The 15,219-nt window shown below is 45.6% G+C and overlaps 1 protein-coding gene across 5 annotated transcripts in view; it reads right to left on the reverse strand.

Moving 5' to 3' along the window:
* LOC149371752 (glutamate receptor 1-like) overlaps nt 1-15,219 on the reverse strand; it is a 173,862-nt gene that overhangs the window by 75,198 nt on the left and 83,445 nt on the right. For all 5 annotated transcript variants that reach the window (XM_089566037.1, XM_089566040.1, XM_089566039.1 and 2 more), the window contains one exon: nt 8,580-8,828. In XM_089566037.1, the coding sequence (XP_089422163.1) occupies nt 8,580-8,828 (249 nt within the window). The remainder of the gene's footprint in view (nt 1-8,579; nt 8,829-15,219) is intronic.

The following is a 15,219-nucleotide window of genomic DNA, read 5'->3' on the forward strand; positions in this document are numbered from 1 at the left end:
CACTTGACTTAACGTTCAACTACACGCTAGAGCCATTGTTCTCTTGATTAAAAAAAAAAAACTTTAGTATGAGAGAAGAAATTCAGTTACGACCTATTTAGTGGCCGTACGCGAATGCCACGCGGTGATCCATGTATTCTACAGCCTAATGCATCGTTGTAAAGAAGAAGACACGCAATAAAATTAGGTGTCTGAAGTCCTTTAATGCTGTGGCAAAGAGATTTGGTATTGTAGTCCGTGTCCTTGTTGCATGGTCCTTTAGTTATCACTAGTTTGTTTAGTTTCGACAATACTGTCGTCACATCTTTGTCCCAATTTGTTGAAACTATGAAAAATTAACCGTCAATGTGATAACGTTTTCAGTTTATTCTTCCTGCCTCTTATGGAAATCTATATTTCAGCCTTTTAAGGTAAAAAAAAAGGAAACGAGTTTGAGAGTAAGAAACTGTGGCGGAAAATAAGCCTTATTAAACTCTCCTGTTCCAATCTAACGAAAGCTTGTCACGCCACGGCACATCAGTGGCTAGTTCGTTGTGCTCAGGGTCAGAGGTTATAACAGGCCAACAGCATTTTAAAGGAGTCTGCATGGAAAAGCACCTGTGTGCTAAAAGTACGGTGCAGCATGTCAGGGGAAAGGGATTTTGTTTTTTTCCCCTTCACTCTGCGTCACACGGCAGCTGAAGCTGTGGTGTACAAGAAATCAGTTTTTTGTTTTAGTTATCTCAAGTGCTGTTACCGAACGGAGGAGTAATGCCCAATGTTCTCCACCAATCTGTATGTGCGTTAAAAATATCCACGACTGAGGCTAGTTGGTACCTCATCTTGAACTGGACGGCGCTGAAGACGATAGTCTTTTTTTTTTTGGATGAAAGAGAATGTCGGTGTTTGTGCCGCTTCCTTTTTCCTACAGGATGTCTTTACACACGTTTTCAAGTAAGCGCTCGTCCTGTTTGTTTCTCGCCCCCCCCCCCCCCCCCCTTCCCCCGCTCCATTTTAAACATATATGTGTTGGCCTTGCGTGCTCGAAAACTGACACGGGGGCTTTTCCCCCTTTATTTAATAAAAAAAAGGTATGCGCGAGAAAACCTCGAAGATGAGATCACGGGTAAATGTTTTTGTTATTGTTGGTGCACCGAACTGCCAATTTTTCCAGCACTATTGCCTTCTGACGTTCCACGTGACCTGACGTTCCACGTGTGTGTGTGTGTGTGTGTGTGTGTGTGTGTGTGTGTGTGTGTGTGTGTGTGTGTGTGTGTGTGTGTGTGTGTGTGCGTGTGTGCGTGCGTGTGTGTGTGTGTGTGTGTGCGTGTGTGCGTGTGCGCGTGCGTGTGCGTGTGCGCGGGCGTGTGCGCGTGCGTGCGTGCGTGCGTGCGTGTGTGTGTGTTTGGTTCATGGGGTTTAACGTCCCAAGGCGACTGAGGCTGTAAGAGGCGCCGTAGTGAAAGGCTCCGCAAATTTCGACCGCCTGAGGTTCTTTAACGTGCACTGACATCGCACAGTACACGGGCCTCTGGAACTTCGCCTGCATCGAAATTCGGTAAAAATCGCGAGATAAGTTGTGATCTGCGATTCTGGTACAAATCGGGTTATTCGGGAGAAAGATGCATAATTAAGATTTTTTCGCGTCATATTTTGTAGCCGAAGCGCTCGCTATTGTACGGAACGTCAGATGTCCTATTTTTCGCATAATGTTTTGTAAACAATCTGGAAATGGCAGGTTGCACTGCACACCTTCTGTTACTTAATTCAGAATTTTCGTTTTTGTTTATTTCATTAATTATTTCCCCGCGCACATTGTCAACTGCTGCGCAGCACTTTCTGCGTTCGTGAGACACCGAACTAACTTTATCTATAGACTGCGACATTAATTAACCGTAAATACGGACACTTCAAACGCAGTAGAGCCTTCCAGCAGGATGCCTTTAACGGGGCCTCAAGTAAGCACTGTGATGAATAAAAAGCATTAAAAGGAGTTGACAGTGACTGAAGTATTCAAAACACAATTCTGGAAGTTCGCACGAGATATCGGCGAGTTTTCCTATGGTGTCTTCAGCTTTGTCCGCAGGGAAAGTAAGTTTCCTGGAAGGCTTATTTTCTGGAAGAAGTCGGGTTCAACGCAATCTTTAGTAAATATGTTTGGGTGCAAGAATCGGGCAAAAACTGATTTACCCAAAAACGTATGGCCCTGTATACGTTTAAAGACGCTATAGCCACAACATCCCCCTCAACCCTGGAGACGTAGCCGAGCCGACTGCGAAACGTTGGGTTTGAAATTTAAAAAGTTTTGGTTGGAGATGTGTCTCAGGTTACCATAAGTTACGCAACGAGGTATGCGTCACAAGACTGAGGGGCTAATTATGGTTCATCAAACTGTACGTTAAAACACTCTGCTGTTTCCTCGCCTGCTTGGATGTTAGCGTAGAGCAATGGCCAGATGGTTTCAGGTATAAAAACTCACATATAAAAACCATGGTAAAAGGGGCGTCTCATGTACATTACGTCGTGTGCTTAAAGAAGAACTATAAAATAAGAAAGGAAAGCAACAACGTGCGAAATGGCAATCAGTTTTTACGTACTGCCAGCAGAAGTAGCTTCTTGAAGCGGAGAGGGAGAGAGATTTTAATGAATACAGGACAGGTCTGCCTTGTTGTTAACCTACGCTTCCTTTTTTACCTTTTTGTTTTTCCACCTGTGCTGAAAAATATGCAGCGGCTGAAGAGAATTCATTACACTACTCGCATGGTTGTCAGAATAGTAACAACAATAACAAAAAACTACACATTACACTCGCTTCTCCAAGCACTTTTAGAAGCTTAGTCAGTTAACGACAGCCCCGAGTAAAAAAAAGAAAGAAACGGAATGAGAGATCACGAGTCCTTATTCAGCAGGCATAACCATAACTTTTTCTAAGGAAATATAACGTACATGGGCCATGCAACTTTATTCTACAATCTTCGCACTAACGAGTGTGGAAGTTTGTTTGTCCTAACTCATACACGTTCGTCCCGCCACGCTGGTATATAGTGTGTCGTTGAAATCTGCACGCCTCATTTCGCGTAAAGAGGGGTATCGAGCATAAAGCCCTGCCGGTGTGTTTCGCCGCAGTGCCTGCGGGATAATTTGCCCGTAAGGAAAACAAACCCGTGTCACACGCAGACGCGCGGCTATTCAGCTTGGCGGCCCGTTTTTGTTTGCTGGCTCGATTTTCGGTGGTCGGCCCTTCTTTTCTTCCGCCGCTGCACTGCCGCGCGAACGCTGTATGCGAACACTCGTTCGGCCCTGCCGGGTTAAGAAAATAGCCCCGAGGCTATGCCCGGATAAGAGTGGAACCTCAGCAGCCTCGGTGCCTGCGGGCACGTGAGATGACGCCCAGCAGATAGGCCTAGCAAGAAGGGAAAGAAAAGAAAAAGTATGAGAAAAGCTAGATTGAGAGCCCCACTAAGAGAAATAAACATCACAGAGGTTTCTCGGCTCCGCAGAATGATCTTGGGAGTCTGCGCGAAAAAGGAAAAAATATGAGACGGCTAAGCACGACTGGCCGTGGAAACACGCGTCGCCCGTTATCACCACGAGCCTAGGCGCACTGGAGACCGAAATTAGAACCTTTTGTCCCAGACCACATCCTTGCAGTCTCCTCTTCCCAATCCTCCTCCTCCCCTTTCTCTTTTTTGTTATTATCATTGCAGCTCAGTGGGCAGAGAGGCGTGCCACTTGGCATCACCCCTTCTCGCTCACTGGGTCCTGCGACTGTGAGATTTTTTTTTTGCTTTCTACGCTAGCACTGAGCCGTGCTCCTAGCATTTTCTGACACGACGCCGGCAAAGTTTCGGGGCCAGCCGCGCTTATATTGAACGAGTTGGGAAGAAAGCTCGACTCTCCGAGTGGGGGCGTACGCTTGTGTTCTCCACTTCTGAGGGATGCGCGTATGCTGCGCGAGAGAGATGTGTCTGCGCCTGAAGTTTACTCCGCAGTGTGGGCGTCAACGAAAGGTGACGCGAGAGCGTCTTTCGTGAGTTGTATTCGTTGTGTTTTTCTTTAAAAGTGCCCAACAGACGACAAGTCCGAATGGAAGGACGCGCTTCTATATTCGGCTCCCTAATCTCGAAAGAAGAATGCAGAAACGCCGCAAGATGTTTACTCCGCCTTTCCTGGGTGAATAAATGGCTCGGTGTGGGCGTCTGTGTGGCGACACCAGTTTCTCCCGTTTGTGTTTAAACATTCTTTTTGGGACAGAGCTGGTTTGTTCATATTTCCGTTACATATACGGGACGTAAACAGACGGCGCATTGTATAACGAAACACATCAAGTTGCTCGCTATCATTGTAAAGGCTATAAAATGCGCTAAGCTAACTCAGCGCTGGCTCGATTACGAAAGTTGTTGTATGAAGTTTCTTTCATGTGTTAAGAAGTTTGAAGAAAACGGTGTATGCTACATGAATAACATAAATACAAGCACAGGGAAGAAGAAAAAAGTATGGTATAGAGTACTACTGTGTTCGTATCACGTGAGGCATAATCATCATTAAAAGCTGCATATTCTCGGCAACGAAGTAAAATGAAAACAAAGAAAAATACTTATACTTTTTTCTCGTCTAAAAAGGAACATATTTTTGCTAGCCTTCGATGAAATGCAAAGTTTATTATGGAGTTATATATTTTTATGCATTTCTTTTTTGTTAGCCAGTTTTACAGCGAAACTGAACCGTACGTAAGTGCAGGTTCTCTGAGTAATTCACCGCTTCAAAATCAGTCATATTGTTAGCGCTATTGCAGTGCGTCGTTTCATCGCTGTCGTGGCAGCCAATGCAGACATTGTTTTAAGCGCCATTGCCTGTCATGAGACACTCTGATCGCGGCACAATTAACTAGCTCAGCGAGCTGGTCATGAAAGAATTTTTTGCCGTATCTTTTGTTTCAGGAGCTGTCGTTTTATATGTGTCCGCATCAGCTGTGTCGAAAGACCTCGAGACGTGTTTTATCAGGAGGAAGACAACCTAACAGATTCCGTTTAAAAGACGGCCAGAAACGTAACGTGGTGGCCTATTCGTAGGCGCTCTAGAAAGCATTTGTACGCGTTCCAGAGCAGGCTTAGCGAACATTTAGTTGATATATTTCAGTGGAAAGCAGTATGTCGTATACTTCAATCATTTTGAGCATTATCACTGCAACTAATCCTGAGATAGAAAATGAATTAAGGTGGAAAAGGGAAAAAAATTTGCATTAAGAATTCAATAGCCATCAGGTTATTGAGCAAAATGCTCCCAGCATTGGAAGACAGTGACGTGCATCTGCACACTGCCATTTCCTTCCCGATAATTGCGTTTATTGTATTGTTACGCACCCAGAGAACGGCGATGACGCCGTTGCTAGTGTTCCTTGTGTGCCTTGTGCTTATGCCTTGTGTTGTGTGGTTCTACGTGTTGCGACCGCCTTCTGCCCCGTAACATCTTGGTAGAGGTGCGGGGTGAGCTTTGTGACAAGTTTAGTGAAGGCTTGTTCTTGAGAGGGTCCCCAGAATAAAACGACATCCTTTTTAAGAAGTACTGTGATAGGCTGAGCAACTTCGGCGTAGCCTTGAACGAATCGAGGAAAGTACGAAGGCCCAAAAACCTTCGGACGTCGTTGCTTCGCTGCTCGGATCTTTTCCGGATCGGGACCAACATCCGTCTCGTAGAGGACATGGCCTAGTATATTGATCTGGCGACGCGCGAGACGACATTTGGAAGAGTGAAGTGTGGTCTCGAATGGCGGAAAAGCGAAAGAATTTTAGAAAGCTCTGCAATGCAAGGCGTAAATGTGGGTGAAAAGACAATGACGTTATCTGACAGCAAAGTCATGTGGACCATTTAAAACTTTTCAATAAGGCGTCCATTATGCATTCTAATGTGGCTGGGGTGTTGCATAAGCCGAAATGCATAACTTTAAACTTGTGCAGCCCATCTGGAAAGGCAAAAAAAAAGTCTTCTTATCATAGAAGAGAAAGCAGCATTGCCTGAAACCACAGAATGGAAACAAAACAGAGAAGGAAAGAAAAGGTTGAAGTAAGATTTGACATTAAATCTCAAGGCGAGGTGATTGTCACGTGCCCACCCGATTAAGCCGTGAAAAAAGTTTGTTAGTGATGTTGTGGAGCTCTGAAACCAGTTACACTGGTAGGTTATCAGGTGTGCACGACAGAGTTGCGTAAAGACGGTGAACCCTAATAGGCGAGAATTAATCCTCATTTTAAGTGGCTTCCTAAGATGGGAGCCACATCTGTCGAGGTCTTCCCAAACAAATTTATTGTATAGTGCGCAGGATAGCTTGGCTGGGAAGTTCTGCTCCAATATGTATCATGTATGTAAGAAGGAAAAAATTGCGCAATAGAGTATCACTCAATTGTTATCAATTGTTATCATTTCCATTAGCATTCCTGAAAAACAGGTAGGCCAAGAGTCTTCTTTAGAATAAAAAAAAAAACATTTCGACTGTTAATTTTAGCAATAACTAGTAAATACTGTTCCAAGGTAGAGAGAAGGTAAGGAAAGGGGAATTACTGAGTGAATAAAATGAACAAGAGGTGGAAGGAAGGCAGCAGTGCGCCAGGCAACGTTCCTGCAAGACCATGCTTTATTAAAAATATAAACTAAGAACCAATTTCTTTAAAATGATGCTAATTAACTGATTTTTCTGTTTGTACAACAGTCGCTCAACAAATAGAAATCGTCGGTTAGAACAAAATTATGATTTTCTTCAATACAAAGTTTACTGAGTCATTTTTCTCTAAACTGCTGAAGGAACAGTAAGTAGTCAAAGAAGCATTCCACCAAAAATACCTGATTAAAATAAAACGGCACATTAGAATAAAAGCAAAGATCGAAGTATAAGTCAGATGTTTAAGGGAATCCTACAAGATAGAGTAGATTTGTAATAGAGAAGTAATTACTCATTGCCCACTTCAGTTATTTAACAGTTCACACTCACCCTACCATTTGCTAGCAATCCTGGTTAGCTAGGTTGGTAGAGGGACTGCTCTGGTGAAGAGGTGGTCCCGGGTTTGAACCCCGGACCAGGACAAATTTTTCTAAGAAGTTTCTATGGAAGGTGTGTAGATTTTCTATGTAGCCGTATGGCTTCGCTTGGGTGGATGCCAATGAGTAATTACTCAGTTATTATCTATGTGTAAAGTGCGAAAATGACAAAACTATGCAAATGAGAAAGCGGTCTTTCGCTATGCTAAAAAATGCCTGATCTCTTGAAAAGATCAAAAGCAATGAGGCATGGTTGTACATTTTAACATAGTACATAAGAAAAAGGAGATTGCTACTGCTCAAAAAATTTTTGAAACCATTTAGATACGATCTTTGCTTTCAATAGCATTCGTACGAGCCCAAAGCAGGTGAAACGAATATTTCATTTTCAGTGTGCATAGTAAGGATATTTATCTCTTTTCAGGCGACTGGAAGAAACTACACGAGAGAAGAGAATTCGACGCACAGAAAAGGCAAGGCTCCGCCTAAAATCAAGCCAGCTATGAAGGACGCAGGTTCACATGTCCTTTTCAGCGTGTAGGCAGGAATGTCCGCAGCATTCTTTATCTCCCATTTGTATTTATCTTAAAAAAAAAAAAAAAAACAGAAGAGGACACATAAGCTCCGCTGTAAGTGTATGACACGCTAGAGTTAAGGACTTAATACTGATATGTGCGGAAATGGTCACTTTATATCCATAGATTGCTTGGGGTCCTCATAGCATTCCTGACGCAGTGATGCAGCGATGCGCCACTGCCCTGTGACGTCAGGTGCTGCCCCCGATGGGGTTTGTGAGAACCAGGTTGCTCTCTCGGATCAACCTCTCGTCACCAATCGTTAACTGTCACATGCCCCATTGGCCAGTTTGCTCACATTCCGGTAGGCAAGTGGCGACAAAGTCACAAGGTCACGTGGTGTAGCTGACCCAACTGCCAACTAGGCTGCCGTTTTTGAAACTTTTCGCAGATTTTTCGCTCGCGGCCAACAACGGTGAGTTCGACACCGGCTTTTCTGCGACGCGGGGCGCTTAACGCTCACGCGTTTCACAGCGTCCCTCTTCATCCTTTCTTTTAAAGCTGCGATACTAAGGCCAGACAGGCACGGCACAAGTAATCCTATTCACTTAAGATTAACGCTTGTGTGCCAAGGAAAAAAAGGATATCTCGTAAAGTTACCAACATATTGTGTCTGACAGCTTACATAGCTCTCATGCAGCCATCAGGCACACTACGATGCCATTTAAGTGAAGCCTTATCTCACGCCACAATCATTTTTTTTTTCGGAAACACTCCCTGCTGGCACAGCATGAGCGCAAAGCCAAAATATTAATCTAAAATGTTCGGGTCCTGCTTGTTCGCCACTATGTTCTCATCGTGTGTTGCCTCTTCTGGGGAAAGCAGGACAGAGGCTGTACCGGACATGTAAGACCCTCAGCCTCAAGATTCCACGGCAGCACACCTGAAGCCGCGGAGAAAGGAATAAAGGTAACGAAGTCGCATATTTAAGGCAGACAAGGAAAAAGAAACGCAGAGGCGTCCGAGCCAGAGAGGCGGTGGCGCGTGACCTACCGTCGTCCGAGTCGTAGAGGTAGATGATGAAGGACCAGTTGTAGTGACTGATGACGTCCAGGATGGCCGGTATGTAGTTGGGCTTGAGCGAGACCCCGAAGGAGGCCGGCCGGTACGAGGCCAACTCGGGGAACGAAGTGCTCACGAAGGGCATGTGGAACGTGTTGGAGAGCGACACCAGCGTCTCGTACGAGGAGCCCACGTTGGGCGCCACTACGGTGATGATGCCGCGGCTCATCTGGTGGCACACTGCGCAACGTACAACAAACAAACAAAAAATGTCTGAGCAAAAGAGGCTTTTAAGAATACTACGAGCACTTTCCTTTTGGAGATTTTGCAAGGTATAAAGGTATGCAAGAAAATAGTGAAGTGACATGTCATATATAAGGGCTTCCGTGTAAAAGCCGTTGACAACGAAGCTGGAACACGGAAGAAAATTGATCACGAAATAAATGAAAATAATTTTTGAGCATTTTTCGCCAACGACTCTTCTGGGAGAATTGGTCTAATGGGGCGTAACAGCAATATATGTTCAGTGAATATTTGCGTGCAACATTATTTCACTCTACCATAGGAGAGGGGCGTGCCCTGCGCAGGCAATCTGATCGTCAAAAGTGTTGCGGACTAACCCCTCGCTTCCACGTCTTCGACCTCGTGTGATTGTTGCACCATATACTTTGATTCTGTTTTGGGTGTGCGCATGCCATTTGGAGCAAGGCAGTGATGGGACTGATATCGCTCTATATACAGTGCTGTTTTTCATACATCAGCAACAATAAGGACGCGGCTAAAAGAGGACAAAGCAAACGCATTTAATTGATTGAACGTGCCTTAAATACGCCACTGCTCCGCAAGGAACATTAAATGTGCGCATCAAAAAATACTGCGTGTACTTTTTTAATTCAGCATATTTTGCGAAACGACGCAGAAACTACAAATCCATTAGTGATTAAGTATCACAGGTTAATATATGACGAGGATGAAAACGTTTTACTGACGGGAAACAGGCAAGAGGAATTTGTGGCAGGTTGGTGGGATCCTTAGTTCAAGATTTCGTTTGCTAAAGCTGCCACCCTGGCTCTTTTCACGAGGGCTTGCTGTATTTCGAGAGTCGAGCTGGACAGACTTGCCTCCCACCCTTCCCACGTTGGCTATTATATAATGTTTAAGGCGCTGTTAGCCAGGGAGGCCTATACTCCGTTTCATATATAGCAGTCAACGCAGCGAAGGCTGAGGCGCCTGTTCGCACTCCTCCTCCGCATCGTAATGTAGTGCGTCGAAAGTGAAAAGAGTAATGAACTTAAAACTAAAGTAAATGTTGGCCGATATTGTAGTATAATAACAAAAGTGTTTTATGTTGCAAAAAGATTGCTTTTTCTTTTATGTTCTTCAAAACAGAGTGCCTTAGTTTTCTGGGTTTTTTCCGGCTCCTCCTGTATCAGGTTTTCGCTGCTAGGCCGGCCGGTGATGTTTGCTTTCGTCTCTCGGTTTCTGAGTCTGCGAAAATGGCACCTCTATCTCCTACTCGCTTGTTTTCTTCGTCCACTGCGGCTTCAAAAACATCTCCTGCTCGCCTATTCTCCAAGCTGAAGTCTCCGAAAATTTCGAAAGACTGCAAGCAGGTGAGTGTCAACGTTTACTCTAGCGTAAGGAAGCGCTTCCCGGAGAAGACTATGCGTGAAGTTCTCGAAACTGTGGGCAAGATGAACGAGGTGAGCCCTCGGACAGTAGCGAGGTTCAAGAAAGAAGGTCTCTCTACTGTAATAAGATCACCGCAAAAACGACCTAGCAAGGTGACAATATCTAGCTCTCGCAGTGTTATACCCCTGTCAAGCGCACAAGTTAAGTGCGCTCACGGGGAGTGAGCTTCGGCATCCCGAGTGACACTTTGGGCTACGCGGTGCTAAACGGGAAAGCAAAGTGCGCTCGTAGGAAAAAAAATGGCGCCAGAAAATGAGCAGAATTTCTGAAAGGTCAATGAAAAAGAAATGGGACTCATAATAATTGATTGCTTAACGTGATAGCGCCAATAAAACAAGAAGAACAGCGCGAAAAGACAAGGACCACAGGAAGATACACAAAGACAAGCGCTACATAGTACACCATACACAAAGACAGCGCTTGTCTTTGTGTATCTTCCTGTGGTCCTTGTCTTTTCGCGCTGTTCTTCTTGAACATGGCATACCAACTCGCCCAAGCATCAGTCCCAATAAAACAAGGTTCAGCAGTTTTTAACGATGAAAAAAAAAGAAATAGAAGAAAAGCCAAGATCAGCCAAGGCTATCCAGAATTACGGCAACAAACAAGATGGCGGCGTGCAACGATGTATGTCGCATCTGATCTCGTTCCCTATGTTTTGTTGCTTCGCTTGTAGCTATAACGAACGAATCGTTTTCTGAAAACAGTGTTATAGCATGTAAAATAAAGTTGTAAGTACTTTTTATGCACTATGCATATTTTGCCGTTGAAGTCGCTGCTGGCGACGGTACGCACTCAGCCCTCAAAGTGTGGTTCGTGAACGCACTCCTAGCGGAGTGCACTCTTCCGCGAGTGACACTCCACTTGCGACGTTTAGATGAGGCAAAGTGTACTTACGGCGAGTGACACTCTTCGTAAGTGCACTTAACTTGCCCGCTTGACAGGGGTATTAAATATGACAGCTTTGCGCTCGACGCCATCCGACTCAAGTTACATCGTATGTATGCCGTACACTACATTGCCTTTTCCTTTCGAAACAAGTAAACAGCGCTGTGTTTTTCAAAGAAGGTATTAGAGTTTGACAGTTTCGAGTTTCTACCTAATGAATCTTTTAGAAAACTAAGCAAAAAATAAATAAAAAACACAGCCGCGCCGGGAGTCGAACCTTGGCCTCTTATAAAATGAACAGACAGGCGCGCGCTTCGTACCACTCAGCCACGACGCGAGGCGGATGGATACATTTCGCTTGTTTTTTGCAGCGGACTACTTTCGTAGCTTTGGGAGCGTTGACTGCTATGTATGAAACGGAGTATATATAGTGTGGCCCAAATCTGCAGAGTCTAGCGACGACCGGAAAGTACGCCCACAAAAACGGCAAAGCGAATGCAGCCGACTAGTGCAACAGAGGAGCGAGGTACGACAGCAAGATGACCTCGCACCTCGAGCAAGTCGTGCGCCTGCATACCGTAGTAGCCGTAATCGAAACTCAGTTTTATAGCAATTCCCGCCTAATCTACCCTCAACCGCATGAATCTCTTCCAAAAAGCAACCAGGCTTTCTGGCGCCGGCTTCAAACGGCCGCAGTCACCACCCCTTACCTTCTCTCAATTATAACCCGCGGTTACACCTCTCCTCACTGCCACTTGTGTCCTAGCACCACAGACGACTTTCTGAACTGGCAAAACAAACCCAAGCCCCCGTGGCAAGGGTCAGGACATCAGGAGCGATGGGAGGCTGCTCTGCGCAGCTCGCTGCCGGAGATACAGCTTCTGGCAGAAGGCTGAGTCCGAGGGGTCACCGATGGACAGCAGTGCCTGGCCATCTAGAGTGGCCCGAGGGTCCATCGTCGTCATGATTCCTCATTACCCCCCCCCCCCCCCCCCCTATCACCTGGTTCCTTCGTGAACCAATAAAGTTGTTACCTACCTACCTAGCCTCAGAACCTTGACGCTAACCATTGCCGATACTTTATGAACGATTTACCGCTGTGCTAAAAAACGTAACAGAATCTTGGGACGGCCCGCACATACGCATCGCTGGCTGGATGACACCACGCAGAACGTGCACTTCAATATCTCCAAATCATGGCCGGACGTTCCTCACACCGTTTCTTATTTTGTACACGTGCTCCAGAGACGTGATTTTCGGAATGTAATTGTTAACGTATAACGGCCCAAGGGTCGACCATTGGTCGAAGTGAGCTATTCTATCAACGGACAACACCATACACAGCCGTCGAACTACCAGAGCGCTTGAGAATTTTGCAGAATATGTTAGATCCCACCGAGATTCGTTAATAGTATCTCTCGGCGCTGCGGCATTTGACGAGATTGATGGTGTTGCAGAAAATAACCCAGCTTTGCTGCTCGACCATGCTGTCAGTTTTGCCAGAGGTATCGCCCGCTTGCAGGAGGGCAAAACCAATAACCTCATCACCAACATGGCGACGAATAACAGCACCTCTGCAGAGGAAGAGGTGTTGCTTACATTGATGACTTCATTAGCTGCCTTATGTATCTCTGACTGAATGTGTCTCGCTCACGAAGCTACAGAGCTATAGATGGTAGTGTCGCTTACTTTCAATACGGCATGAACCCCACACTATTCGAAGAAACTGGCAGTGGCTTAGCTCAGCTAGGCCAGGATATACGTAGCGAAAGCAGTTTCGTCTACTGACATTTAGGTAGCTACACGCCATCGTCGTCGTTCAGCAGCTTGGCGGCGTCTCTTCGCGAGATATTTCTCTCGTTCTTCGGACGTCTCGGCTGCCCTCTTAGCCTTTCTCGTCTCGTGTTCACGCTGTGGGCCGGCCTTGTACCATGCGGCGACTTCTGAATCGGAAGGCTCAATGTGAGGCAGCCTGTACTGCTGCCGTGACGAGCACGACCGCTATCCTTCTTCCATTGTGCACGTATGAACAGCGAGCGCATCGCTTCCGGCTTATATTCTAGCTGCGGGGCGCGACTTTGCGCCATGGTTGCAATGGTACTGGTTGCCATGGTAACGGCGCATGCGCAGTAGTGGCCTTTGGCAGGCACCGTGAAATGCGCTTCTCCTAGCCCAGTCTACCTTTCGCTACAAAAATTACAGAGATTGTATACAACATTCGTAAACAATACGAAAGCAAGGCATACTAGGGACTGAAAAGAACGACTTGCTGGGCAAGTTGGTAACTGTTCATCTTTGGTTACAGGCGGTAAAAAAGACAGAACAGAAAACAGAAAGACGGGACGAAGCGCCACTCACAACTGATTTATTCGAAGAAAACATGCACAAATATATGCCGTCTTACATGCAAGGGCTACTGTCATCTTCAAAGTTGACATGATAGCGAACGGGTGAAAAAATTGCTCTCAGCCTTGTACAAAGATATGAATGTATCACTGACGCACGTGCTTCCTTTTTTTTTGCAATAAAAAAAGCTTCGATTAGTTCTCTAGCTTTTGTGTCTTTGCTTTTTGACAGAATTCGTACCCCAGAAAAACATGGCTCACAAGAGCGTGACGGGCAGGACCTTATATGCTTAGGGAACATCAGGGAACACGAAAGAAACGTTCAGCAAAATTAAGAAGGCCCAAATATCCCTAAGCATATAAGGTCTTGCCCGTCACGCTCTTGTGAGCCATGTGTTTCTGGGGTACGAATTCTGTCAAAAAGCAAAGGCACAAAAGCTAGGGAACTAATCGAAGCTTTTTTTTATTGCAATAAAAGGAATCATGTGCGTCAGCGACACATCCATATCTTTGTTCAAGGCTGATAGCAATTTTTTCACCCATTCGCTATCATATCAACTTTGAAGATGACAGTATTCTTTGGATGTAAGACGGCATATATTTGTGCATGTTTTCTTCGAATAAATGAGTTGTGAGTGGCGCTTCGTCCCGTCTTTCTGTCTTATGTTCTGTCTTTTTTCGCGCCTGTAACCAAAGATGAACATACTAGGGACATAACCACCGAATTCGTGACACGTAGAAGACGACGTGCGGGCACTGCCGCGGGACAGAGCGCTCGGGCTAGGGCGGGCTAGGCGCTAGGCTCGTGCTCCCGGTGGGCCAAGAAGGCAAAGATTTTGCTAGGCTATGTACCTCCGGATAAGTGCTTTCGTTCTGAAAGTAGCAGTATGAGATGCGATACCTGCTCCAGTGCTACCCTGGTATCTTTTCATCATGCTCACAAACCACCGCGTTTGCTTCATGTTCTCATCCCTGGTATTTCAAAACTTTGGTGTGGTTGACACGAGAAACCTCCAATATCGAAAAGGATGAAGTACTTTTTTTTTAATGCGATGTTGAATGCCTCAGGGCATAAAACGGCATGTAATGATAAATTAGGATGCCTAAATAAATGAGTAAAGGTTCGCTGATCTAATGAAATCGAGCAGTGAACGATGATGAGGTCCTTGTGTCCAAGTGGTGTACGAAGCACTATTATCGGGCGAAAGACCCGCTGCCGCCAGGTGCCGAATTCTGCACTGGGCAATCTACCACTGCACGCAGCGAACTCGGCTGCCTGCACAATTTCTGCATAAGATGTACATAACTGCAAGTTCTACTATGCTTGGCGCCAAAGGCAAAAACAGTGAAACATAAAACCTATTTCTGCACATTTTTCTAACAAAAGATACCGAAAAAGCTCTCCTTTAGCTACGCGGAACAAAGAGACGAAAAGGTTGTGATCCATTCCAACGTGTGCGCTTTGTCTGAACTTCGTCTTCGAGCCAGTCGCTTGGCTGGTTAGAAGACAGGGTAGTCGTGCAAAGAACAAAAGCAAAGCATATGTAACAGCGAGAGTATGAAGGAAGAAAGTGAATGGGAAAAGGGAAAAAAACTAATTACACGCAGCCGTCACCGAAATCAGCCGGGCTGCTCTCGCTTCTCAGCGGAGATTCTCGGTCACGTCGCTGCCAATAAGGCTGGATTCTGGGGAACGTAAGCCAGAGCAG

Source organism: Amblyomma mixtum, chromosome 1 (assembly GCF_055824585.1).
Source record: "Amblyomma mixtum isolate Tamu chromosome 1, ASM5582458v1, whole genome shotgun sequence".
Classification (NCBI taxonomy): Eukaryota; Metazoa; Arthropoda; class Arachnida; order Ixodida; family Ixodidae; genus Amblyomma; species Amblyomma mixtum.